The 27,560-nt window shown below is 44.3% G+C and overlaps 2 protein-coding genes across 3 annotated transcripts in view; one reads left to right on the top strand and one right to left on the bottom strand.

Moving 5' to 3' along the window:
* Nucleotides 1–296: 296 nt before the first annotated feature.
* FEM1A (fem-1 homolog A) lies at nucleotides 297–5,767 on the top strand. The gene has a single exon (XM_020971244.2). It carries the CDS (start codon nucleotides 464–466, stop codon nucleotides 2,462–2,464), a length of 2,001 nt encoding a protein of 666 aa, XP_020826903.1. The 5' UTR covers nucleotides 297–463; the 3' UTR covers nucleotides 2,465–5,767.
* A 1-nt stretch (nucleotide 5,768) lies between these two features.
* The window catches only part of TICAM1 (TIR domain containing adaptor molecule 1), a 48,557-nt gene continuing 26,765 nt past the window's right edge, over nucleotides 5,769–27,560 (bottom strand). Inside the window, exons 2-4 of one of the 2 annotated variants that reach the window (XR_013486412.1) lie at nucleotides 19,360–19,563; nucleotides 8,671–8,769; nucleotides 5,769–7,669 (exon numbers count right to left, since the gene is read on the bottom strand). The gene's annotated coding sequence lies outside the window, so the exon portion shown is untranslated. The remainder of the gene's footprint in view (nucleotides 7,670–8,670; nucleotides 8,770–19,359; nucleotides 19,564–27,560) is intronic. The other variant, XR_013486413.1, reaches the window with a different exon arrangement.

Raw genomic sequence — 27,560 nt, 5'->3', positions numbered from 1 at the left:
TCTCGGACAGCAGTTGAAAGGGGAGTGGGATGGGGGAGTTGCTTTGCATGCTGGGAAGCATAGTTTAGCCAAGATCAGCAACCCCGGCCCCGCAACCGCCACAGGCTAGTTGGTAAGAACTACAATTCCCACACAGCCCTTCGCCCGCCTGGTTCCTTCGAGCAGCGCCCCCGCTTCCTCCTAACACTTCCTGGATTCTTAGCCTGCGCGGCTGCCGTCTCTAACGAAGAACTTCATTTCCCAGAGGTCCTCGCGCGCGGCGAGCCCCCCCCCCGGCTCCTCCCCGCCGCCGGGCGCCATTTTGTTCTGCCTACGGCAGGCCTAAGATGGCGGCGGGGGAGAGAGGGTGAAGGTTGCTGGGCTCTAGTCCGCCGATTTTGGCTCGGCTCGGCTCGACTCGGCTCGGCTCGGCCCGGCCCTGCCCCGGCCCCGCGCGGCCGATGGGTGGGGAGTGGCGCGCGCCATGGATCTACGCACGGCCGTGTACAACGCGGCGCGCGATGGCAAACTGCAGCTGCTGCAGAAGCTGCTGAGCGGCCGCAGCCGTGAAGAGCTGGACGAGCTGACCGGCGAGCCGGTGGCCGGGGCGGCTGGCGGCCCGGCCGCCGGAGGCACGCCGCTGCTCATCGCCGCCCGCTACGGCCACCTGGATGTGGTGGAATACCTGGTGGACCGCTGCGGCGCCAGCGTGGAGGCGGGCGGCTCGGTGCACTTCGACGGCGAGACCATCGAGGGCGCGCCGCCGCTGTGGGCCGCCTCGGCTGCCGGGCACCTGGGCGTGGTGCAGAGCCTGCTGCGGCGCGGCGCTTCGGTGAACCGCACCACGCGCACCAACTCCACGCCGCTGCGCGCAGCCTGCTTTGACGGGCACCTGGACGTGGTGCGCTACCTGGTGGGCGAGCACCAGGCCGACCTGGAGGTGGCCAACAGGCACGGGCATACGTGCCTCATGATCTCCTGCTACAAGGGCCACTGCGAGATCGCGCGCTACCTGCTGGAGCAGGGCGCGCAGGTGAACCGGCGCAGCGCCAAGGGTAACACAGCCCTGCACGACTGTGCCGAGTCCGGAAGCCTGGAAATCCTGCAGCTGCTGCTAGGCTGTAAGGCGCGCATGGAGCGGGACGGCTACGGCATGACCCCGCTGCTGGCCGCCAGCGTCACCGGCCACACCAACATCGTGGAGTATCTCATCCAGGAGCAGCCGACCCCCGAGCTCCAAGTCCAGCCGAAGCTGCAGCAGCAGCATGAGGAGGAAGCCACCATGCCCAGCACCAGCCGGGGGGCAGAGGACGCCCAATCACCAGAGCCTTATGAGAGCTGCTGCCCCACTAGCCGAGAAGCCGCTGTGGAGGCTTTGGAGTTACTGGGGGCCACATTCGTGGACAAAAAGAGGGACCTACTGGGCGCCCTCAAGTATTGGAGGAGGGCTATGGAGCTACGGCACCAGGGTGGGGAGTATCTGCCCAAACCCGAGCCTCAGCAGCTAGTCCTGGCCTATGATTATTCCAGGGAAGTGAATACCGCGGAAGAACTGGAAGCCCTCATTACCGACCCTGATGAGATGAGGATGCAGGCTTTGTTGATCCGTGAGCGCATCCTGGGACCCTCCCATCCAGACACTTCCTACTACATTCGCTACAGAGGGGCAGTGTATGCAGACTCGGGCAACTTTGAAAGGTGCATCCACTTGTGGAAGTATGCCCTCGACATGCAACAGAGCAACCTGGAACCGCTGAGCCCCATGACAGCTAGCAGCTTCCTCTCTTTTGCAGAGCTCTTCTCTTATGTGCTGCAGGACCGAACCACCAAGGGTAGCCTGGGTACCCAGATTGGCTTCGCCGACCTCATGGGTGTGCTCAGTAAAGGAGTTCGAGAAGTGGAGAGGGCCCTGCAGCACCCCAAAGACCCTGGTGACTCTTCGCAGTTCACCAAAGCCCTAGCTATCATTCTCCACCTAATCTACCTTTTAGAAAAGGTGGAGTGCACCCCAGAACAAGAACACCTCAAACGGCAGACTGTCTACAGGCTTCTCAAGTGCAGTCCGCGGGGCAAGAACGGCTTCACCCCTTTGCATATGGCTGTGGACAAGGACACAACTGCTGTGGGCCGCTACCCAGTGGGCAAGTTCCCTTCTCTGCACGTGGTGAATGTGTTATTAGAATGTGGGGCCGATCCAGACAGCAGGGACTTTGACAACAACACCCCATTGCACATAGCTGCCCAGAACAACTGCCCCCTGATCATGAGTGCCCTGATGGAGGCTGGTGCCCACATGGATGCAACTAATGCCTTCAAGAAAACCGCCTACGAGCTGCTGGATGAAAAGCTGCTCAGCAAGAGTACCATGCAGCCCTTCAACTACATTACCCTCCAGTGCCTTGCAGCCCGTGCCCTAGACAAGCACAAGGTCCCGTACAAGGGTTTCATCCCCGAAGAACTGGAGGCTTTCATCGAACTGCACTGAAATGGGAGTGGGGTACCCCTCACCATCCCTCCTTGCTCAGTCATCCTCAGCGGAGAGGGAGCTACCAGGGCTTATACCTTATATTTCCCACCTTCCCAGATGGTGTGGGATGGCTTCTGGTAAAATGTGCCTCAGGGGTGGGGTCTAGAGCTTCCATATTCCCCATTGACTTCTCCTTTGAGTGAAAAATATGGAGTTGGTACACCATAAAGGCCTTCAGGGAAGTGCACCAGGAGAGCTGCCTTCCCTCAATCAATTCACTTATTGTTTGAAGGGAGAAAGATGTGCAAGTTCTTTTGTGAGTTCTATCTTTTCCAGTCCTCCCGTGTATAAGGAGGCTTTCATTGGCCTTACCCTAGGGGCAAAGGGATGGAAGCCATTGCCTTCCTAACCTACTGGAATGGGAGAGAGAAGCAGAAGGTGGTGTCCTCCCCCCCTTTCCCCTTGAATGCCCGATGAGCTCGGCTGTCAGAGCTCTTGAGTGGCCACCTCCTGACTGACAGGTCGCAGCAGCACAGTTTTGCAATTCAAGACACAAGGCAATTTCTCTCTTCCAGTTTGTCCCCAACTACTCTGTGTTGTCCCAGTTACCATGGAGTGGGAGTCAGCTGGAGCCCAGTAGAACTGGCCACCACTTAACACAGCTTTCAGTTGGTTTGGTTTTTATTTTTCTGGTGGCCAGGTCACAAGGGTTGTGCAGAAGTCCTAAGATTTTGCTGCTTGTTTGTGAAGCTGGATTTCTGTGCTTCCCCCCACCCCCACTGACAGATCCATTTAGTTTAAAGCAGTATTTGTTTTGCAGTCCCTGGAACAGGCAATGCAGGCCAAAATGGTACGTGAAGACTTGTGTGTTTTTTACATTTAAGATGGAAGTCTGTGGCTTCGGTCCATAAAGCTCTATAGACAGTTCCATTTTTTAAAACCTCATTCTACCCTTTGCACATGGGCCTCCCAGTTTCTCCACTTTCAGTAGGAGAGGCCTTAACTCTTGCTTAGAAACCATGAACCAGCACCATTTCAAGGAGCTGTGCTCAACACGAGTTCTCTGATACAGGAATAGTTGCCAAAGCTTCATTTCCATGTTAAAGCCAGAGAAAGTTTCCTAGTGTGATGGTCTCCATGCCTATTTTGTCATTTAATTGATAGACTCCCATGAGTTGGGGGCTACAGTTGTTTTTAAAGCCATCTTCCAGAGCTAATTCCGCAAGCAAGGTCCCATGTAGGGCAATAGTTTAATAAAGTAAATGCAATTAGAATGTGGATATTGGGGCATCAGTGACAGGCTTTAAACTTGAGTTTGCAGAAAGCTCTGTTTCCCGTAGCCCAGGGTTAAATGCTGGCCAAGAGCAGGTGGTCTTGGAAAATGTGCCATAACGGGTTTTTTTCCTCAGGAGAAATGACTGATTATAGATGCTTTGGCAGGCAGCAAGGAGATTTTTGGCCTGGCCAGAGTGAAAGTCTAGCGGAAAAGGTTAAAAATGGCTGTCCCCCTTCATTTTTGGAGAAAGGTCAGTCTCAGGAGAGTCAAGTTTTGACACTAATCCATTGTACTGCATATGCTAAAAGTTGCCATTAGATTAGTATTTGCAGGCCACCAAAGACCAGAATGCTGATAATCTGATGCCCTGCCCATTTAAGGAAACCAGGTCTGTCATTTAGTTTTGCAGTGTTAAACTATAAATTGATTTATTTATAGGACAGCTTAACTTCTATCAAGGTGGAAAACGCAGTTAATGTTCTCACTGGAATGCAGAATAAACTAAAAAAAAAAGCTTGTTTAATGTGTGAGCCTAAGCTCCTATATTTAAGTAATTAAAAAGAAAAGGCACTAGACTAACTTGCCTGGGAATTCCTTGGTGATTACTGGTTGGTGTGGCAAGGGGGGCTGGTACGGTGTGTGAGTGGGTTGGATAGGGGAGGGGGCCTCTGCCCATTCTAGCTCAGCCTTGGATTCCAGGACTAAGACCCATCCTGGCCTCTGAGGTGGTACATACCATATAATAACTGGACAGGAGGTCTGGTTGTGAAAAGATTTCTTTTGTCCCCTTGGAATTTCTTTGTAGTCCATTGGCTAATGTAGTCTTAAGGCTTTGAAGAACCTCAGAAAGTTATCAGACTTAACCCAACCCTCCCCCCTCCCCCCCCACACACTTTGGGTAAAATTGTCCTGCAGATTAGCACAGGCTCCAACTTTAAAACCACAGGCTGAGGCAAGGTAGGAAAGTTAGCTCTAATCAGAAACAGCTTAGGGAAGTGTTTCTCCGGGCTCCTGAAAGGATGGGCATAATATCTTTGGACTATCGGATTTAACCTACTGGATCTGCAATTCTCCGATGTTGACTTCTGTCCCAAAAGAAAAGGCATCTAGCATGTGTATGGATCTCAGGGGAAGGAACGTCCTTTTGGATGAACTCTAAAGTGAAGCCTGTCTAATAACTATTCCAGGAACACTGTGTCTCTGGAAAGGATGCAAACTGGGGGACAAAATAATCCCTTTCCCCACTTCATGCCTTTTCACCAGCTTAAGTTTCAGCCTTAAACCTGTTGATTTATCCTATTTTTGAATAGATTGATGTGGTAGATTTTTTTAAATTAGTCAACCATTCTGCAAGTTTGACTTCATTCTGAAAATCAGGCCCTAGCCCCACTATAGTCACTAATGTCCACAACCTTTCTCACTGTGATAGAGGCCACAAGATGGTGAGGATACATGGCCCAATACCCAAATATTAAGATGAGGTTCTGCTATAGCACCTAGCACTGAGTGTAACTGAGCCAACACCATTACTGGGTAAATTCCATGCTGCCATATATGTCCTGTTCTGTGAAAGAACTATGCAGTAGTAACCTAGTGTATACCACTTTGACTACAAAAAAAGAAAGAGGTTGCTTATATTAAGATTTCTCCAAACAAAACATTTTTCAGAAGAAAAAAAAAGACCTAATTAACGTAGAATGCTATGCTTCACCAACCTAGTGACTGGTTAACAGCCTTCCTTTGCATGTCTTCCCAACCCCTCAAAGTCCAGATTGGCTTGAGAAAAGGGCAGATATTGGATGGATTTCTTTTTCCCACTCCACGTGCTGTCTCACTGAATTCATGGCATGGATTATCTCAGGAACCCAAGTACTGGGACAAAAAAGACCCTTGAGATTTTGTTGAAGTTCGAGCCCTGAAGGGCTTCACTTGTGTTGTTTTCCTCACCTGTAAAATGAAGATGATACTATCCTACCTCACAGGGATGTTGTGTGGCATTCAAGACTGTAAAGTGCTTTTGACTTAAAAAACAAAACCAAACCTTACTTGATGCTAAGTACTTTTATTTCTCAAGAAGTAACCTTCAAAAAGCTATGTGTACATTTTTTAAGAGTGCATTAGACAAGTATGGATTCTACCATATGCCTGGTGGCATGATGCCAAGGCTGAAGGGGTGGGAATTCTTTAGGATCCCCGAGAAACAGCAGCATGACTCAGTGGATATACTTTTATATTTGTGTTAGTATGAAATTTAAAAAGCATGAAATAGAAACAGTCAGAGACCCATCCGTGCTGCAAAAGTGTTCTGTGAGCTGTTAGAAAGCACAGCAAGTTACCAGACTACAGATTGGGTTACACAGGGAATCAAGTCACGTGTAAAGGGACGTGTCATATCTCTGGCTAATACATGAAGTACTAACAACAGCCCAGAGACAGCCAACACGAGAAAAAATATGACTTGGAAAACTGAAAAACAGTTCCTGAGGAATGTTACTTAAGAGCATGTAAAGTTGAACTGAAATTAACCTTGAGTTATGTGAGACTAGGAAGGAAGCTTTATATTTTGTTCTGCAATACTGTGTCTGTGTGTGTCTGTGTATACTCATCTGTGGTCTTTTTGACTACAAGAAATAATCTAAATCAGTAAGACAAGGTTATCCTTTGTCTCATTCAAATTCAGATTTTAAATTTAAGAAACAGTGCAAGGTAGAGTTTTACAATATAATGGGGAAAAGATAACGTCCACAAGTAACTGAGGTAAAGAGAATGAAAGGAAGGCCCAGGCAGAGAGGTCTATGGGAAATGGGAGAATGGAGCCTCACCTTTAGTTAGAAGGATGAGAATGGTGAGACCTTGAGGGAAGTTTTGGAACCTGAGACCATTTCTGAAGGAAGATGAGAATTTTGAAAGACAAATATAAGAAGTGATTCCAGAAATGAGGTATGGCTTATACCAGTGTGTGGATTATACAGCAGTTCAGCCGTGATAAGAAATGTGGTCCTACTGAAGTTGTCTGGGGTTAACCTGGGTTTATCAATCTTTTCCTCCCAATGATGATCTTTACACATACCAATGGGGGTAAGGAGAAGGGGAGGGAGAGCCCCTCAGATTTTCCCTTCCCCACAATTGACATCCTTTCACATTTTGTTTACATATGATGCTAGTAGTTAAGCAGAAATGTTGGGCATACCGTCTGGATAAGGCAGGCAGGATGATAGCTGTCATCAACCCATCAATAAGGGGACAGCTGTTACCACCTTTCTTCAGTTCTACCACCCTCATGAAAATAACAATTAACAACAAAGAACTTGTAGTTGTTTTGAATTGAGGGAAGTCTATGGAATAAACTATGCTTTCCTCAGTTGACTTGAGTTAGTGAAGAGTGGTTGCCAACAGGTCATGGACTGATAAGGTAGCTATTATGAACAGCCAGTTTTTATCATTCTAAATTGACTCCTCTGGAAAAGGGAAACCACCCCTTTTGATCTAGCAGATGCTTGGAGCCCCTTAATTCTAAAATGACTCTTTCTTGGGAAAGGAACACCATTTCCACTAACCTAGCAGAACTTAGAAGGAAACAGATAGAATATTGTTTTGCTCTCAAGGAAGGAGCTGAGGAGGATGCTTACATCCCAGCAAGAAAACAAATGAAACCAGTGACCTGATTGGGTGAGTAGTCATAGAAGGGGCTTCAATTCAAGGGTCTCCATCTCCTTGTTGACCACAAGAGTAGTGGCCTCCAGCCAAGCGGGAAGCAGGGTCTCTCTTGTCTTCTGGAAGATGAAGTAGTAGGTAACATTGTGGCTACTTCAACTTTTCAGTGGGTGGAGGTACATTGGGCAACTCTTTTGGCAGACAGGAGAGTGACCACTAGTGTTTTTCCTTCATTTTCTCACACCCCGCCTTGGAAATCTGTTTGGCCTCATGTCGAAGTTGGCCCTCCTGACCTAGGACAAGGATGAATTGTTAATCTGTCATTCTCTTTCCAGAAAAAAAATACATCTTTTACTTTTTTAGGATGGTTAAGGATACTCTATTTTCATTATATGAGAGTCTCTTCAACTTCCTAACATTAACTCATCAGTATGCATGTTGTATCCTCCTAATATGAGCTTCTGGAGCAGGGTTGGGGAGCCTGTGGCCTTTTGGGTCCTTGGGTGTGGCCTTTTGGCTAGGTACAGATTTTACAGAATAAATCCTTTTATTAAGTGGATCTGTTCTGTGAAGTTTGGATTCAGTGTTCTCCACCCACCCATTTGAGTACCTGGACTGTGGCCTTGGGGCCAAAGGTTCCCCACTGTTGTTCTAAAGGGGAGAGACCATTGTATTAATTGGGGTATTGGGTTTTTTGTTTTGTATTTATATTCCTGGAGCCTAACAGTTCATTACACATAGAAGGAATTTAGTAGATGTTTGTGAATTTGAATTTAAAAAGCAGTCAGCCACCAAAAAAAAAAAGAGAAAAGAAATGTTGGGCATAGTCAGTTCAGCTCAAAGGCTTATTATTGAAACCATGCTACATACAGGGTGGGCGATATAAAGACTGTCATTGGCAGAGCATTGGACTTGGAGTTAGATGACTTCGACATGTGATTTGGGGTAAGTCAGGCCTTTCCTCTGAGCCTCTGTTTCCTCATCTGCCTGCACTGCATGTCTTTGCAGGTTTGTATGAGGAATGTGATTTGTAAACCATAAAGTGCATGACCATACAAGTTACTCTGAAAACAAAACATGGCCTCTACCCTCAAGGAGCTTATAATCCTGTCTGGTGGCAGGAATGAGACAAATAAGAAGTGAGACTGATAAGACAAGTACATAGAAGTTGGAACAGAATGGCAATGAGAGCTCAAAAGAAGGATTTACCCTTCTGGCTGCCTGGATCAGGGAGGATACTCCATAGAGGAGGCAGCATTTGAATGAGGACTTGAAGAATGGGTAAGGTTTTTACCTCAGTGAGTGGTTGTGGGAAGTAAGGGCAGTCCAGGCATTGAGGCTGATAGAGGCATGTGGTGAGGAGGTAGCCCGGTTCCATTAGAAGATGGCATATCTGGAAGGGAGATAAGAGGGAGGGAGTCACTAGAAAACAGGACCTTAAATTCCTGGCTGAGGAGCTGGGGCAAATAGTGCTACACTTTTTGTTTTTCAAAGTAGTCCATTTTTTCTTCAATCTTTTAGCCATCTTATTGCCCATCCCCACCCTAGTTCTTGTGCCTTTTTATCTCCATTCTGAACGGTGAGTCTCTCACGACAACTCTCCTTACCCCAGTGACAAGGCCTTATCTGCAGTGTTGTGTCCCCCAAGTTAGCTACTGTAGGCTATATGAGATGTTGTCTGTGTGTATGTGTGCATGCACACATATATTTGCTCATTCTTCTAATCATATTTTACGACTTTGAACTTTGTGCTAAGGCCGGAGTTGGAGGGTCAGAATCACACAGATGCTGCTTGCTTCTACATTTCCTCATTCAGTACACAGTCAAGGGCCCCCCAACATCTTTTTGTTATGACTGCCTTGACAGGGGTCATGTGACAGGGCCCCTCCTCAGTCTACACTGAATCTGACTCAAAACTATGTAGTGAGACACAGAGCTACCTATTGCTACCTGTTCCTGTTCCCTGCACATGGTCAGGCCCCTCTTTTCCAAGTCTGGGACCTCTTGTCTTGGTGCACTGTCTCAGCACCACATTCAGTCCCTATGCTAGCTCTTGCTAAATCCCATCCCCAGTATTCATGGATTTTTTTTTGTTCTGTCTCCCTAGGCTAACCTAGGCAAGAAAAATGACTCACTGACTTTTTCTTAGATTTCCCCATTAGGATTCAGTCTGGTACATTTTTGAGATCTTTGTGGGATAGTTGTGGGCACGGAGAGTCTGGCTCTATCTTTTTGTTTTTACATAAAATTTTTTACTATGACAAAGACATCATACAATTTTTATGGTCATGGTCTTTCCTTCTTGCCTTTGTAGAAGGCCAGAAGAGAAACATTTGCAACTTTTACAGCCTGGAATCGGACTCCAGGAATATCACCAACAGCATGACCTTTTCGACCAAATCCAGCAACCAAAACTTCATCGTTTTCCCCAATAAAGTTCAAGCAGCCAACATGGGAACAAAGGCAGTGATTTTTTTGCTGTTCTTAATCAGCTGCACTCTCACACACTTTCTGATGGCAGAATTGGGCTGCTTGGCTTCCACACTAATTTTTTCCAAGACCATCCCTTTTTCATGAGATGTTCCTCCAAATGGGTTGGCCTTCCAGGCAGTGCCCAAATGAGCTTTCTTATATTGTTTGTCATGCCACTTTTGGTCTCTCCTGTGGCTTCAGAGCTTTCTAGCAGTATGAAGACCATGGCACTTGCCTGTGCTGCCACTGTCCGGGCCAAGAGGAAAGAGAGAAGGAAGGAAGGAAGTATGCATCCACCTGGCTCTTCCTGATCCTTCACCATCTTGGCTGATCGTTCTGTCCACAGAGTTCAGGCTGCCGTAGCAAACAAGCAACACAATCTATCCTTCAAAGATGTCTGTGCCCTCTGTTATTGAGAGCCTTTGTGGGAGGACTGTCGTGACTGTAGCACATGGACTTAGATAAACACAAGAAGGTGGCATCTTGGGAAGCTCTGGGAGAGGGAACATTCCCACATGATGACTTATTCCTACCTTGGAATCATAGACTTAATAGAGTTAAAAAAAAGTTATGGAACATTTATGTTAGATACGGAATCCCACAGATGTAGGGCACTTCATGCTAGCCATTAAACTAGAATGTCAGCACTGTTAAGGGCCCATAGCACATAGAATATGGTAAGAAGAGACCTTAAAACTGGACACTGAGTCAGAGCTTGGAGGAACCTTAGGATATAGAATAGCAGAACTTAAAGGGTCCTTAGAACATGGAATCTTGGAGTTAGGACACAGTGTCAGAGCTGAGAGGGTGCTTAGAACGCAGAATAGCAGATTAAGAGGGTCCTTGAACACAGAATGTCAGATTTGGGAAGGACCTTGGAATGCAGAATGTTGGATTTGGGAGAGGTGTTAGAATAGAGAATCTCAGAGCCAGGAGGGCCCTGGGATATCATTCTGCTTCAACGCCCTCTTCTGATAGAAATAAATCCACAGAGAAAAAGTGACTTGCCCAGCAAGTTAGTGGTAGTCAGGTCTAGAACTCAAATCTCCTGACTCCAGAACTCAGCCGCAATGAACAGGTACATATCATTTAACATTTAAGAGGCCTGTAATTGCATGCTAATGGTAATTTTTGAGACAAAGTCAGTTTATACTGGCCCCAAAGGTGGACATTGAGTTGGTCATTTGTAGGGAAGTGTGTTTACCAACGGAGCAGCTAAATGCTAAAGGGAAGCAGTCATGTGTTCACGTTTCCCCAAGCCCCCAAAAAGCCAGGGCTTGGGCGATAGGCTTCTGGGCAGAGTAACGGGTCTATTTTTTTTGGCATAAACAGTTAGTTGATTTTTCAGTTCAACAGAGTTTTTAGTAAGTGATTGCAACATGTGTGGCCATGGGCTAGATGCTGTCCCTACTAGTTGGAAGATCTTAGTTTTGGAGAGACAAAACGCACAACAATGAGAAGTATAAGACGATCTATGACTAGCAGGTTAGGAGGGCTATTATCATCATCCAGGGGCTGAACCATTTTAATAAAAACATCTAAATTAATTCACAGATTTAGTGTTATCCCAGACAAAATACCAACTACTTTTTTATACAAGTAGACCAATTAATAACAGAATTCAATGGGAAGAACAAGACAACTAGGATCTCATGACAAATGATGACAGTAAAAGTAAGAATCAAACAAATCTTACTTAGATGCCGGGAAGGATGCTATCCTAGGTGCCAAAATAAGAGGATGTAAATTGCAATTCCTGCCCTCTAGGTGCTTACTGTCTTTTTCCCCCCTGGATAATCTAATCATTATATTAATAAGGCCAACATGTTTATTAGTATAAGGATAGTCATTTGGCCATTTCTCTTTAGACCAAAGACAGTCATGGTGGGCTGGCTCACAGTTTAGATACCCTTCAAAGAGTGGGTGTGGGAATCGACCCTGATTGATTAATGATTATGATTAATGAGAGGTTAATGATTATGATTAATGATTAATGAGAGAATGAATATTACAATGAGGGGCTGAGAGTGACATCATGTCACCCTTGGACAGAGAAACTATCTCTATACCCAGACTACCCCCAGCCTTGGGCAGTTTAGACAAAAGGGTCTGTCTCCACCCAAGCTTGATTGAATGGAATTCACCTTAGAGGAGGAATTTCTTTTAAGGTTGAGTGGGGTGGGAGAGAAGAGAAGGTTAACTCAACCTTCAGAGACTGAGGTCTTGAAAATAGAAAAGGGGGGAATTCTGAATCTCCCCAAATCATTAGTTATTAATAATCATTTCTCTCATCCCCCCATTTGATTCTATTGAAAGGCAAAGCCTCCTCAATGAATCACTAAGTGATATTTGATAAATACTTCCTCAAGAGTTTCTAACTATGGGGCTTATTATTTGTCCTTTATTCTCAAAGAGGGCCATGACATCAAGAAAATGATGCCATGACTTGCAAATGAAATGGATTTAAGTGAAGAAGGGCTGTGCAAGGGTCACAAGCCTCACTTTCTCCTCCAGAGCCATCTAGGTTCACTGGTAAGATATAGATCAGGACAGCTGGAGGTGGCCCCCAACCAAGGGGCTCATGAGAGGAAATAATGAGTGCAAGAGGGAAAGAGAGAAGGCCTACTTTGACAAAATCAAAGGAGGCAATCCCCTTTGATAATATTTTAACAAAACCAAAGGAGGAAATCCCCTTCGAAAAGTAGAACTTACAGAGAAAAAGCACAAGGGGAAAAAGTATGATAGCAAAATAAGTCTTGTTTATCTGGTTCTTTGGAAACATCTGATGCAGCTCTCTGGTTTGGGTATGGTCTCGGAGAAGTTCTCTGCTTTAGGTCACTTGTAGAGATGCTCTTCTCTGCCTACACAATTTCTTATTGTCTTTTTTAATTTCAAGAACTAGAAAGCTGAAATGACTTAATCCAACCTGTTCATTTTACAGATGAGGAAACTGAGACCCAGAAAAGGCAAGTGACTTGCTCAGGATCACACAGTGAATTAGTACTAGAGCCAGGATTCAAATGCAGCATTGCATAGTGGAAAGACTGTTGGATTTAGATTTGAAGGGGTTCAGATTCTAGATCTGCCATTTACTACCTGTGTGGCCTTGGACAAGTCATTTCCTCTCAGCCTCAATTTCTTCATCTATATACAGGGTGGCCCATAAGTACTAAGGTACAGTTTTAAAGTTTGATGGCAATAAGACTTTTGAGACACCTTGTATAATGTGAAAAGATTGGATTGGATGGCCCCTAAGGCTCCTTCTGTCTCTAAAGTTCTACAACCAGTGATCTTTCCAATATACTAAAATGACTATGTGGAGACAAGACACAGCCCCTATGGAATATCTTTCCCTTTGTGGAATGAGTGTTACATATCGTAAGGCTTAATAGAGGTGGCCTGACTTAATCTTTCTTCCCTTGTGTCTTCTGACTCCCCATCATGGCCCAGAGGAAACCTGGGCTTCTGAAGGTCTCTGTCAACAGACAGAGGGTTCTCTCCAGAAGGTTCTCTCAAGCTGAAATGGCTTTGAGTGTGGGTCTAGGAATGGATTGTGCACTGGTCCTCAGAGGACTAGCTCAGAACAGAGACTCCTCCCCGGAAGGTAGGCTGTGGTAGGATGGATCATCGGCTACTCTGCTCCTGGCCCTTAAAGAGGCTTTTCTCTGCACTGGTCAACAGAGTATATCTGGGGATGAAGTCCTAGTGCTTTTTGAAGTATTGAAGAAGGGATGAAGGGAGACTGGTCAAGAGGGGATTGGGAAAAGAAGGATTGTTTCTGTGAGAAATGGGATATAATGAAGACCTCCTCTGATGCCCCCATTGTGGGTGGTGCTGGCAAGTCTGAAGAGTAGTGAGTACCACCTCATGACCAGCTGTCCCAGCTGTATCCTGGACAGCTTGTCTCCTTCATCTACAAGGTAAAAATAATAACATATCAGAGCCTAACCCACAGCATTTTTGTCAGGAAAATGCTTCGTAAACCCTAAACAGTTATAGAAAAGTGTTGATATTCATGGTGGGGGATCTCATCACTGGAAGGTTAGCTGCTTAGTTGGTGAATTTTCTGACCACACAAACCCATGGAGCAGATTAAAATACAAAAAGGCCAGAATGTGTGGGGTAGATACTATCTTTCATAGGCTCATAGATTTGAAGCTGGAAGGACCTTAGAGGCATCAAGTCCATCTCCCTCATTTTACAAATGAGGAAACTGAGTCAGAGTTTAAATGACTGATGCAAAGTTACACAGCTTAGTAACTGTGAGTGGTGGAATTTGAACTCAAAGCCTTCCTGATTCCAACTCCAGTTGCAATGCCCCATACACACTTTATCTTATTTGATCCTCACAACAACCCTAAGAGTGAAGTGCTGTCATTATTCCTATTTTTCAGATGAGACCACTGAGGTTCAAGTGACTAGCCCAGAATCAGTTACTAAGCATCTGAGGAGGTTTTCCTAACTTCACGTCCAGAATGATATCCATTATGCCACCTTACATCTCAACAAAAATCACCTGAATCCCACTACAAACAACTCGAGTTGTTACTGTTGAGTGTCTTTTGAAGTGAAATAAAATCCCACTGCTTTTGGTACTCATGGGTCTTGGTCCTGGCCATAGGACCAACTTGCTACAAGTATGATCTTGGGATATCACAGAAGTTCACTGGGCCTCGATTTCCTCACCTGTAAAATGGGGTGGTTGGACTTGATGATTTCTCAGATCCCTTTCAACTCTCAATTGTTAGGATCCGGTGACTCGCTAGTATCCAAGGGTCCTTCCATCTCTAACAATCTGGGATATACGAGTTTATGTCTAATATTCTGATCTGGGATATGGTCTGATCTAACTCTCCGATTCTATGAGACTCCAATTTGCTGGCAAGCAGTGGGGGACAGAGCAGGCCGAGAGAGAGGACGTGTTCCTCATAGGAGACGTGGCCCTGGCTAATGCCTCAATTCCCTTGTATGGCAACCCCACCCCTGCCCTCAGATTCCAGGCCTGTTATATGAGCAGTGTTTATGACAAGCTTCCCAGGCTGTGGTTTAAAGATAGAGAGATTCTGATGGAGCATCATTAGCCAGAAAGGAAACTTGACATCCCCCCTGGGATTCTCCACACACTTGGGGATGAGAGCCCATTGCTTTGAATATGTTACCCTCTCTGCACCAGAAGAATACTGTGTTCTCTCTCTCTTTTTGTACCTTGCAGTTGCTTTGTTTTCTTAATACATTTGCTGATACTTTTTTCTTTATACGTTGTTAATTTCTTAGAAACATGGGTATGCTGGTAAATGTTTGAAAGTGCAGGACCCACTTTTAAGTTTCATCTCTATCACTGTTTTCTCCATCAGTTTCTTAAGCCCATAGAATCAACAAAGCGATGAATCAAGCCCAGGTGGATTTCCAAGGTGTTCATTCCAATGCTTGCAGCGAAAATTTTCTAATCAGATCTGGTGAATTGTAGGAACTGGTGCAAAAACAAAAAACAATTAAGTGGAAACACCCTATCAGGTGACTACATTGGCAAATGTATGGAACATTCTGCCATAGTCGACTCCCACCTCTCTGCCTGGGGGAGGTAGGTACACTATATCATCTGGCCTGTGGGGCCATCATTAGTTTTTCATTTTCTCAGCGTTCAATTGCCTTTTAGCATTACTTTCATTCATATGATTATTGTTGTTGTGCATATTAGAACAACTACGTTCTGCACGTATTCAGAGCTTAACAAGTATTTGTTGAATGAATGAACAGCTTGATGACTTAGACAAGAGGTGGGGAAGTTAATAAAATCCTTTGGGTGCTCAGGAAAAATTAAGAGAGAAGGGAGCACCTTTCCTTTGCACTCAAAGTCTGATTTGGATTTTGTTTATTTGTATATATTGTTTGTGTCTGCTCTAAGACTCTGTGAAAGGCAGGATTCTGGTCTTACTAATCTTTGTGATCCTTCTGCAGTTGCAGGCTGAGGACAATGTCCTGCAGATAGGTGGTGTTTGGTGAAGGTGGTTGGTGAATTGAGTGGACAGGTTTGTTGCTACAGCCCAAGTTCACCAGCAGTTTGGGCTCCTTGGGGTGATCCCAATAAGACATAGAGAAATGAGACAAATCCCTGGAGTGTCACAGCTGGAATGTTCTGAAAACATGGAACATGGAATGGTAGAGCTGGAAGGCTTCCAAATCCTAGGATCGCAGAGCTGGACAAGACCCCAGAAGTCATTCAGCCCATCCTATAGCCCCTTTACAACCTGCCTGACAAATGGTCATCCCATCTTTGCTTGAGGACAGCAGTAGTGTATCTGCTCACCTGGCTAGGACATTTTCCTTTCCATCAAACCTAAGCTCATATCTGCATCTTCCACCTATTACTCCTGGTACCATCCCTCTTGGACTAATGGGAAACATCTAATCCACCTTTCATGTGACAGTCCTTCAGATACTTGGAGGCAGCTACCATATCTGTCCCATCTTTTATTCTCCAGGCTAATCATCCCTGGCTCCTTCAACCAACCCTCATCTAGTACAACCCTTTATTCTCCTGGTTGTCCTCCTCAAGGTGCTCTCCAGCTTCTTCTTCCTGAAATATAGCACCCAGAACTGAACACAGTACTTCAGAGGTGGTCCGGGTGGAGCAGAGTATGAGGCTCAACTCAAATCTCAGCTTTTGTAGGAGGCCTTTCCTGGTCCCTACCACCCCCACCCCCACCCCACCCCACTGTCAGTGCATTCCATCTATTCTGTCTATATCTTGTGTGTATATTTGTGTGTGTATATATATATGTATATATACAGTATACACACACAAATACACAAATATACATTTGTGTGTGTGTTTATTTACATGTGGTTTCCCCAATTAGACCGTGATCTCCCTTAGGGCAAGGACTCTTTTGCCTTTCTTTGTATCTCCCAGCACTTAGCACAGTACCTGGCCCAGAACAGGCACTTAATAAATGCCTATCACCTCTCTCATTCTGGCAGGCTGCTTCTCAGTGTAGCTCACGGTCAAATTTGCTTCCCTGTCCATATCACACTGTTAACACATGGTGAGTTTGCTAAAAGCCTTAGGTTGTATTTTTTTTTCAGGTGAACTATCTAGCCATGGCTGCCCCATCTTGTATTGGTGAAGCTGATTTGGAGGAACCCAAGTATAAGACTTGTCATTTATCCCTGTTGGAGTTCATCATCTTAGATTCAATCTAATATTCTAGCCTGTTGAAATTTTTTTGGATCCTGTCATTGTCATTAATTGTATTAGCTTTCCTTCCCAGGCTTGTGGCATCTGCAGGTTTGAGAAGCACATCATCTATGCTTTTTTTGAAGACATTGATAAAAAGGTTCTACAGCACAGGATTAAACTGATATCTCTGGGGCATGCCATTGAATGGAGATTCCTTGCCAAGCTGACATTGAAAATATTAATGACTATTCTCTTGGTCAGGCCATCTAATAATTTCTGAATGCACTTACATGGACTGTGGTATAGTCCACATCTCTCCCGTCTTGTCCACAAAAGATTGCTAAAAGCTTTCCTGAAATCTAGGGAAACTAGCTCTATATCTTCTTCCTCATCTACCAGTCTAGTAACTGTCAAAAAAGGAGCTAAGGTTAACCTGACATGACTTCTTCTTGAGGAAGCTATGTTGGTTCTTAGTGATTATCACCGACTAAGCAGCCTATTATACTCTAGAATTTTGTAGATTTCAGACTCTTCCTCTTTTTTCTTTTTTTTAATAATCGAGACATTGGCTCTATTGCAGTCTAGCAATACTTCTCCCACTGACCCTGGGCAAGGCAATTAACCTTTATTTGCTGTGGTTTCCTCAATTATAAAATGAGGATAATAATAATAATACCTACCTCCTAGGATTGTTGTGATGATCAAATGGGATAATATTTATAAAATATTTATTTAGCACAGTGCCTGGCACATAATAGGGACTTAATAAATCCTTCCTTCCTCCCTTCTTTTCCTCCTATCTTCTTTACCTCCTTTCCCTGCTTCCCTCCATCCTTCCTTCTTTCCTTCCCCCCCTCATTCCATTCTTTCCTTCCTTCCTTTCTTCCTTCTTTCCTTTCTTCTCTTTCCCTCCTTTTCTCCCTCCCTCTCTCCTTCCTTCCTTCCTTCCTGATCCTCCAAAAATTAGTCATCACAGTAGCTCAGCCATCACATCCCCCCTGTTAATTTTTCAGCACGCTAGTACATTATGCATCTGGGCCAGGTGAACTTATTAAGGTCACTCTCTCCCTACTTATCTTGGATTAATTCTCTATCAGTATTCTTATTGTCTTTTTTAGTATAAGGATCATTCTTCTTAGCAGAAAAAAAAGAGTCAAAATAAGGGTTGAACAGCTCTCCTTCGTTGTGCTATCAGATGTCATCTCCACAGTCATCCTTTCTCTTCTTTGAACCTCCTTTTTCTCCAGTATAGCTTAAATCCCCCCTTTTGTTGTCCTTATCTTTCCTTGCCAGCCACTATTCTTTTTTTAAATTAATTTATTTTGATTTATCAACAATCACTTCCATATGCTTTTGAGTTTAAAATTTTTCTCACCCTTCCTCCCCACCACCCTCCCCAAGATGGCACACAATCTGATATACGCTATATATTTACATTCCTATTAAACATATTTTCACATTAGTGATGTTATAAGTAAGAGTTAGAACCAATGGGAGGAACCACCAGAAAGAAGAAACAAAACACAACAAAAGAAAGAAAATAGCAAATAGCATGCTTCCATCTGCATTCAAACTCCATAGTACTTTCTCTGGGTGTGGACAGTGTTTTCCATCATGAGGCCTTTGGAGATGTCTTAGATCCTTGCATTGCTGAGAAGGGTTAAGTCTATCAATATTAGTCATTGCACAACGTGGCTGTTACTGTGTACAACATTCTCCTGCTTCTGCTCACTTCACTCAGCATCAGATCACACAAGTCTTTCCAGGTTTTTCTGAAGTCAGCCTGTTCATCATTTCTTAGCCAGCTACTATTCTTAAACTGCCATGCCATATTTGTAGCCATCATCCATTATCTACCTTTCCTAGAGGCAGCTAGGTGGCACCATGGTGCACACAATGCTAGGTCTGGAATCAGGAAGACTTGAATTCAAATCCAGCCTCAATCACTTACCAGCTGTGGGACCCTGGGCTAATCAGTTCATTTCTGTCTGCCTCACTTACCTCAACTATAAAATAGTGATAATAAGAGTACCTACTTCACAGGGTTTTTGTGAAGATCAAATAAGATAATAGTTGTAAAACACTTAGCACAGCACCTGGAACATAGTAGGTACTCAGTAAATGCTTGTTTCCCCCCTTACACACACACCCACCCATTTCAAATCTAAATTAGTGGGTGAGCTCCCTGTGCACCCACATTATTCTTCCCAAACAACTTCCCCTTCTCTTCCTTATCAGAATCTCTTTGTGTTTTCAGAATTTCATTGTTGAAAGCACTGCATCCTTCCAAGAGTGACTTTCCTTACAGAATTCCAGTTCACACTATCTTACCTCTTTCTCTGAATCCTTTGCAATCCACTCTCCAAAAATGTAATGTTCACGTCTTACTCCCACCATGTCTTCTCTCCTTCTCTATCACATATGCTAAGATGAAGTGATTATGTCCTCCCATATTCTTATCATTCCACCCCAGCAATCAGTTCTTCCTTATTGGTGAGAATCAGATCCAGACGTCCCCTTTGTATGGTCCTCTACCTTTTAAAGAATGAAATTATTATTCAGTCAAATCAATACACTTTTAGATTCTCTGCTTTTTTGTAAGAGATATCCAACAATAGTTTGAATTATTGAAGAACCCCAACACTACTATATTATGCCTCCATGCCAAACTTGTGATCCAGTTCCCAAACATATCATCTATTTCCTCTTTCTGTCCAGGTGGTCTGTAGCAAATTACAACAATATGGCTTTTATTTTTACCTCTGTTGATCTTCACCCAAATGCTCTCCCATTATACTTCTTTCTGGCTACTGGATTTCCTCATAAAAGCATGTTTTATTAGCATACAATGCCACTTCGCTCTTTTTTCCTCCTTTACCCACTCTGTTTTGTTTTATTTTTAAATAAGACATACTCCTTCAGAGATGTATTCCAGTCATAAGTGTCATCCCACTAAGTCTCAGTGAGTGCTACAAGAACAAATTTGCTTCCTTGCATTAATAAATCTAGTTCACCTTTCTGGTTCCCCATATTCTGTGCATTTGTATATTTGCTTCTGAAGCCACATATTTTCCTGCTGCCTCCATTTCTTGGATTGTTTTTCCTCCTATGAATTTCTGAATATTTTCTGCTTTTCTTCTTTCTACATTGAAGCTATTCTCTGTGATAGCTAGCTTGGTAGCTATAAATAGCTACCTTCTTTTTCAGGTTAAAGCCCCTCAAGACTCCAGGCAAATACATTCTTGTCCACTCTTGTCAGGTCCTCTCCATTGTTGGACAAAAGCCCATGGTTGCTTTATTTTAAGTCATGCTCCAGAAATCCTAATCCCATTCTCAGAAACCATCTTCTTGACCAGCTATTCACTTCCCAAATGTGCCTTTCTCTTCTGAAGCCCCTGCCCTTCACTCAGCAGGAAAAATAAAAACCCAACTTGTGCCTCTAAAAGCTCCAGTTTCTTGCCCTTTGTAAGCTTCAGCACTACTCTCAAGATTCCTTCTGGCAATATTATTTTTGGTCCCATGAATCACCAGAAGAGGGTAGTGAGCATCTAGTTTGACGTGTCTTTGAGAGGTTCTCTGTTGCAACCTGGATACATGCCTACCCCAAAGAAAACAGCAAGGCAGCAGACTTCTCTGTTGTTGTTTTGAGGTTAACAACTGTCTCAGTGACCTTCACCAGGGAATGATACTTGACTCTTCTTCCTTTGACTTTTCCTGGATGATCATGACACAACAACCCCTATGGAGGTGTATGGAGGACAGACAAGTACTTTTGCTTCAGAGGGTCATGCTCCCTCCTCTGAGGTAAGAGTTCATGTATGCTTCTTAGATCCAACTGTCTTGTGGTCCTTCTTTTTCTCTTTCTCCTCTGCGTCACATTCTTTTACCCTCCTAATTGGGAATTCCACTCTGACCCTCCAGAGCTTCTTTATTCTGAGTTTTCCTATCAAAGCTCTTCCACTTTTTTTTTTTTTTTGGCAATCAGAGTTAAATGACTTGCCCGGGGTCACACAGTTAGTAATTGTCTGAGGTTGGATTTGAACTCAGGTCCTCTTGACTCCAGGGCTGGTGCTCTATCCACTGTACCATCTAGCAACCCTCACTTTTATTTTAAAGAACTTTTCATTCTCCCTGATAACCTGGGAAGTAGAAAGATGTTTCTTAAAGTCCTTTACCTTCTCTCCTAGGAGGGAAACCAGCCTTCACTTTAAACTTAGTCATCACCGAACCCTTTCAAAAAAAAAAACATCCCACGCTCTATACAGATTCATACAAAGTCCTTTTGGCTCTCCATGAATTCTTGAAGTGACTCTTCAGTCCCTTATCATTCTTTCTCTTGGAGAACTAATGTGACAAACTGCTTAGGACACTTTAAGGTTCTTTGATTCCAGAGTACTTTCTCTCCTTACCTTGATAAGGTCTTGACGGCCACACCCAAATTTCTTACCTTTCACTATTGCCTTTAAAAACACAAAAAATGGTAAAAAGTGGTATATAAATGATATAATGCAATATTGTTGTTGTTTAGTTGCATCCAACTCTTCCTGACCCCATTTGAGGTTTTCTTTTCTTTCTTTTTTTTTTTTACAAGGCAATTGGGGTTAAGTGACTTGCCCAGGCTCACACAGCTAGTAAATGTCAAGTGTCTGGTCTGAGACCAGATTTGAGCTCAGGTTCTCCTGACTATAGGGCCAGTGCTCTATCCACTGCGTCACTTAGCTGCCCCCCATTTGGGGTTTTCTTGGCAGAGATACAGAATCGGCCACTTCCTTCTCCAGTTCATTTTACAGATGAGCAAACTGAGGCAAACAGGGTTAAGTGACTTGCCCAAGATCACACAGCTAGTAAGTGTCTGAAGCCAGATTTGAACTCAGGAAGCTGAATCTTCCTGACTCCAGGCCCAACACTCTATCCACTGGGCTACCCAGCTACCCAGTAGAATATTACTGAACCATAATAAATGAAGAAATGGGCAGTTTAAGAATGGAGAGCAAAATGAACAGAACCAGGAGAACAATTTCTACACTAACAATAACACTGTGGAGAAAAATGATTTTGAGACTTTAGAACTTTGGAAAGATTTCTAATCAATGCAATAATAAACCACAAGTCCAGAGGTTTGAAGATAAAACATTCCACTCACCCTTTGCCAGGGAGGTGATAAACTTAAAATGCAGAGAGTGATAGATGTGTCCAATGTGGGAATTTGTTGCTCTAGACTATGAATGCTTATGAGGAGGGTTTATTATTGTTCAATTGAGGGAAAGTAGTGAAAAGGTCAGATTATAAATGCACATAAACATAAATAAATAAACTTATGGTTATTACCCCTGATCAGAGTTTTAAGTCTTTCAAAGCTGTTTTTCTTTACAATGTTGTTGTCACTGTATAAATTGTCCTCCTGGTTCTGTTCATTTCACTCTGCATCAGTTCATGCAAGTCTTCTCAGGTTTCTCTGAGACCATACATTTCATCATTCTTATGGCACCATTACATTCATAATCTGCTCAGCCATTCTCTAATTGGTGAACAGACTGGCACCACCCTCCTCTAGCCCTTCTCTTTTAACTCACTCTCCACTCCTTCTCACCTTGCCCTCCTTCTCCTTCAGCTTCTCAAGTCCTCCCAAATTTTCCCTCCCCTATATGCAGTATCTGCCCTTGCTCACAATTGCAAAGTCCTCTGAGTCACCTTCATGATTCCTTCTCAAATCCTTCTTCTACTTCTGCTACAGAATTTTCTCCCATGGAAAGTGGAAGAAAAACGTGACTATAACACAATGGAGCTTTTACAAAAATAATTTACTTCAAAAGGTATAATCACAAATATACAAACTTACTCCCCTCAACAAGTGGGAAGCATAATATTCCTCCCCCCTGCACCATCTCAGTCCTAGGGAGGGGAAGGGGATTATGTTCATAGATTAACTTGGTTTTCTTAGAGAACAATCCCAGTTCCAAGTCCAAAATCCTGCTGGGGCTCAAGTCCTAGGTACAGAGGATTTCCATTTTTGCTGTACCACCCCACCTACAATCCTGGCTCCAAGGTCTCCATGGCTCAGACTCTCTGTTGCTCCAGGATCACCTCTGATATCGGGGAGGATAGCCAACACATAACAGAGATAAACACCACTGGACCCATCTCTTGGATTTGGGGTAAGAGAAAGGGAACAGAGGAAGGCCAGCCCTGCCCATCTGACCAATTCAGTTCATGGCAGGGCAGCAGAGAGGAGTGCCCAAAAATATGGCGGAAACAGTCTTGTCAATTCTAAAAATGCAGACAGCCAGTCAAAGGAAGTTGCTCCTATCCATGTGATAGGGGACTCAGGGGCCTCTACTCTAGGCAAACTGAGCATGTTTAAAAAAAAAAACAGAAAAAAACCCCCAGGTTAAAACCAAAAGGGACCTTCAAACAGAGAATAACAGAGATATAAGGGCCCTTAGAGATTATGTAGCCTAATTACCCCTTTTCCTTATGTTGGAACCGAGGCCCAGAGAGGAGTATCAGCTTGCCCAGTGTCACACAGCAAATTAAGAGCACAGATTAGAATGAGACCCAGATTTCCTGATGCTCTCTGCGGTGTTTTTCTCCATTTCACCCTAGAAGCAGGAATGCAAATGTAAGAAAAAACCACCTTTCTGAGGTTCAACAAGAACCTGGGTTTCACTTTGGGAAAGACCTTCCCCTCTCTTGTTCCCCCCTCTCCCAAAATGAAGACATGTGCCAGCCCTCAGGTCTCCTAGTCTTGTTAGGCAGCTGGGTGGTACAATGGATAAAGGGCTAGACTTGAAGTCAAGCAGACCTGAGTTCAAATCCTGACCCAGATATTTACTTAGCTGTGTAACCCTGGGCAAGGCACTTAACCTCTCTCAACCTCTGTTTCCTTATCTATAATATGGGAATAATAATAGCACCTACCTCACAGCATACTTGTGAGATCAAATGAAATAACTTTATGCATAGAAGTTTCTAACCATTAAAGTGCTATGGAAATGCTAGTTTTATTATTATTGTTGTTATTGGGAAAAGAAGATATGATGTGGTTTTGGATCGTATGGGGCAGATCTGAAGAGCTGTTAGGAGAACAGTGGAGGGCATGGTCACTAGAGATTAATGTAGCCAGGGAAAGCCGCTTGGAGGAGAAAGAACTGAAGCTGGTCATTGACTGATGGGGAAGATATGGATAGCTAAGTGGGCTTTGTTGTTCAAAAGATACTGGCAAAGATACTGGAGTGGTTTGCCATTTCCTTCTCCAGCTCATTTACTGCTAGTAAGTGTTTAAGGTCGGGTTCGAACTCAGGTCTTCCTGACTCCAGGTCCAATACTCTAATCACTGTGCTACCTAGCTGCCCCTAGCTAAGTGGGCAGCGATAAGCATTTCAGGGCCACATGATGGAACAGTAGAAAGAGCATTGATTCTGGAGTCAAAGGACCTGGATTCAGATTCTACCTCTAATAGCACCTGTGTGACCATGGAGAAGTCATTTAGCTTTCCCTCCCTTCCCTTCCCTCTCCCCTCCCTTACTTTCTTTATCTGGAAAATCGAAGTTGAACCATATGGGCTCTGAGGTCCCTGCCAGCTCTAAATAAGTGATCCTGTGATCTTTAGGGTAGGAGAATAAACAGCACATGTCTAAGCTCAGAGGCCGGAATGAATACCGTATGTGCAAGGGAAAAGAAGGAAAGCTGGTTGGCTAGAACAGAGTGGGCCCATAGGAGAGCTGGGAACTGATAAGGCTGGAGGGGTAAATGACACCAGAACCCAAATCTCTCAGGGAAGTCTCAGCTGTCCTCTCTTACTGAGGAAAGAGACAAAAAATTCCCCCTGGAAACAAGAAACCAGGGACAGCCTCTTCTGAGATCAGAAGGCTATAAAAAACCCATCACGGTGTTTGTGGCCATTAGTCAGGTTAAAAATAAAAGGACCCTGGCAGAGGTACGGAGCTGGCAGTGTCAGCAGCACCTGCCACTTTCTCAAGAAGCCTTGCATAATGGCCAAAGAGTCAGGGGATTTGGGTTCAAGTCCTGGTGGCTTCAACAGTCAGTTGCTGTGTGATCTCAGGAAAAGTACTTACCCTTCTCTGAACCTTGGTTTGCTGACCTATAAAATGGAGACAGGTGGGGATCTTTAAGGTCATTCTGTGATTCTATTCCCAGACTTTGTCGAGTTCAGGTTGGTGACCACATGCGTTCTCTCTCATCCTGTGCATTAAGGAGATGGATGACCAGTGCCTTAGCAGTAGCAGCAAAGTCCAAGAAAGGAAACTCCATGAGGAAGAGGACCATGTCTGCTCAAGAGTTTTCATTCCCCTCCCCCACCTCCCAGAGCCAGGGAAAGTTCTTTGCACACTGACATTGACACGAGGGAATATACGAACAGTAGTTAGGAAGGCTGGATAAGATCTGACATGAGGCTGTGATGTGATAGCTAATGGGATCTGATCTGCTATACACAGGCAAAGTTTTCTTTCTTTCTTTCTTTCTTTCTTTCTTTCTTTCTTTCTTTCTTTCTTTCTTTCTTTCTTGGTGAGGCAGTCCAGGTTAAGTGACTTGCCCAGGGTCACACAGCTAGTGTCAAGTGTCTGAGGCCAGATTTGAACTCATGTCCTCCTGACTCCAAGGCTGGAGCTCTATCCACTGCACCATCTAGCTGCCCCCAAAGTTTTCTGGAATAAGGAGGGGATTGTCCCCATGTACAGTGCCCTGGTCCAATCACATCTGAAGTACTGTGTTCAGTTTTGGGGGCAGCATTTTAGGAAGGAGCTGGAGAGCAACCACAATAGTGAAGAGCCTCTCTTGCCTGCCTCCTTGTCTGTTGGTCTGTCTTTGTCTCTGTCTCTGTCTGTCCGTCTCTGTCTCTGTCTGTCCGTCTCTCTCTTGGGCAAGTTAGCCCCTCCTGGTAGCCCCACCACACTGAGCCTAGTGCGAACACCTCATCAACTTAGAATGCTGGAGTTCCAGTGATCCATCCGCCTCAGCCTCTCCTATTCCTGGGATGACAGAGGGTGGTCCACCACGTGCAGCTGCCAGTTTTTCTCCCTTATTCTAAGTCCTTTCTTGTGCAAAACTAGGGGTCAAACAAGATGATACTAATGGTCCTTTCCAGCTCTTCATCATCTGTCCTCCAACATTTGAAGGACTGATAGGAGGGAATAGGGATGAGGTTTATTCTGCTTTGCCTCTGGGGCAGAATTTAAAGCACTAAGGGGTCGAGAGAAGTCACAGGAATGTCTGCAAAGAAGTAGACTTTGGGCTTCAGGGGGAAAAAATCTCAGAGATGTAAAAAAAAAAAAGAAATGGAAGGGGCTGTTTCTGACAATATAGTTCCTCCTTCTAGCACTTTTCTCATACCAGCCTTGTGAGTAAGTGGTATAAAGGTTATTTTCACTTTAGATGAGGAATAGGTTAAGTGATCTGCTCATACAACCAATAATATAACCCTCAAGGAATCTGAGATCTGAGCAAAGATCTCTTGAGCCAAATTCCATTGCATGGCGCTGCCTCGACCTATCATTGGAGGTTGACAAGCATGGGCAGAGTGACCACTCTTTGGGGATCTAGACTATAAAACTTCTTAAGGACAAGGATATTTCCAGTTTTGCTGTTAGCTCCTCCCCACCTAACCTGGTTCCTGGCACTTAAAGTGCTGAATTGGACCATAGATTACCATGCCATCAGGAGGATTGCTGCTCAGGTATAGGTTTGCTGTGCCAATGCAAAGAGCCTTGAACCTGGATTTCAGAGACCCTAGGTATGACTCTTGGCTTTCTAGTTGGATGATCTTTGACCTGCCACTGTCCCTATGTGGCCTCACACAATTTACCTACCCTCTCTAGACCTCAGGGGCAGCTAGGTGGCAAAGTGGATAGAGCACTGGAAGACAAGAGGATTCATCTTCTTGAGTTCAAATCTAGCCTCAGATACTTATTAGCTGCATGACCCGGGTAAGTCACTTAACCATCTTTGCCTCAGTTTCTTCATTTGTAAAAATGAGCCAGAGAAGGAAATGGCAAACCACTCTAGTATCTTTGCCAAGAAAACCCCAAATAGGGTCATGAAGAGTCAGACACAACTGAAACAACCAAATGAAAAAAGAAAGAAAGAAAAAGAAAAACAACATTTGAAGACTTAAAAACCCTGATCAATTTAATGACTAAGAATGATTCCAGAGCACAGGCCCTGGAGTCAGGAGGACCTGGGTTCAAATCTGACCTCACTTAATAGCTGTGTGACCTTGGGCAAGTCACTTTAACCCCATTGCCTAACCAAAAAAAAAAACAAGAATGATCTCAAAGGATGGGTAATGAAACATGTTCCCCATTTCCTGAAAGAGACATGATCCACTCAGTGTACAGATTGAGGCAGAATTTTTGGCTATGACTAATGTAGGAATTTATTTTGCTTGACTATTCGTACTGGTTTGTTTTTCTCCCTACCCCCACCCCACCATGGGGAAAAAGTGGGGGGAGTGGAGCTATGGGGGAAAAATAAAATAGATTTTATTAACTGAAGAACAGAAAATTAAATTTTCA

This window comes from Phascolarctos cinereus, unplaced genomic scaffold, assembly GCF_003287225.1.
Source record: "Phascolarctos cinereus isolate Bilbo 61053 unplaced genomic scaffold, phaCin_HiC Scaffold_4;HRSCAF=312, whole genome shotgun sequence".
Lineage (NCBI taxonomy): Eukaryota > Metazoa > Chordata > Mammalia > Diprotodontia > Phascolarctidae > Phascolarctos > Phascolarctos cinereus.
Note: the sequence above shows the minus strand (reverse complement) of the source record. Positions and strands in the feature narration are given on the sequence as shown.

What these genes read in the sequence shown, in the direction of transcription:
- FEM1A (XM_020971244.2), top strand. Translation starts at nt 464, where the DNA reads ATGGATCTACGCACGGCCGTGTACAACGCGGCGCGCGATGGCAAACTG.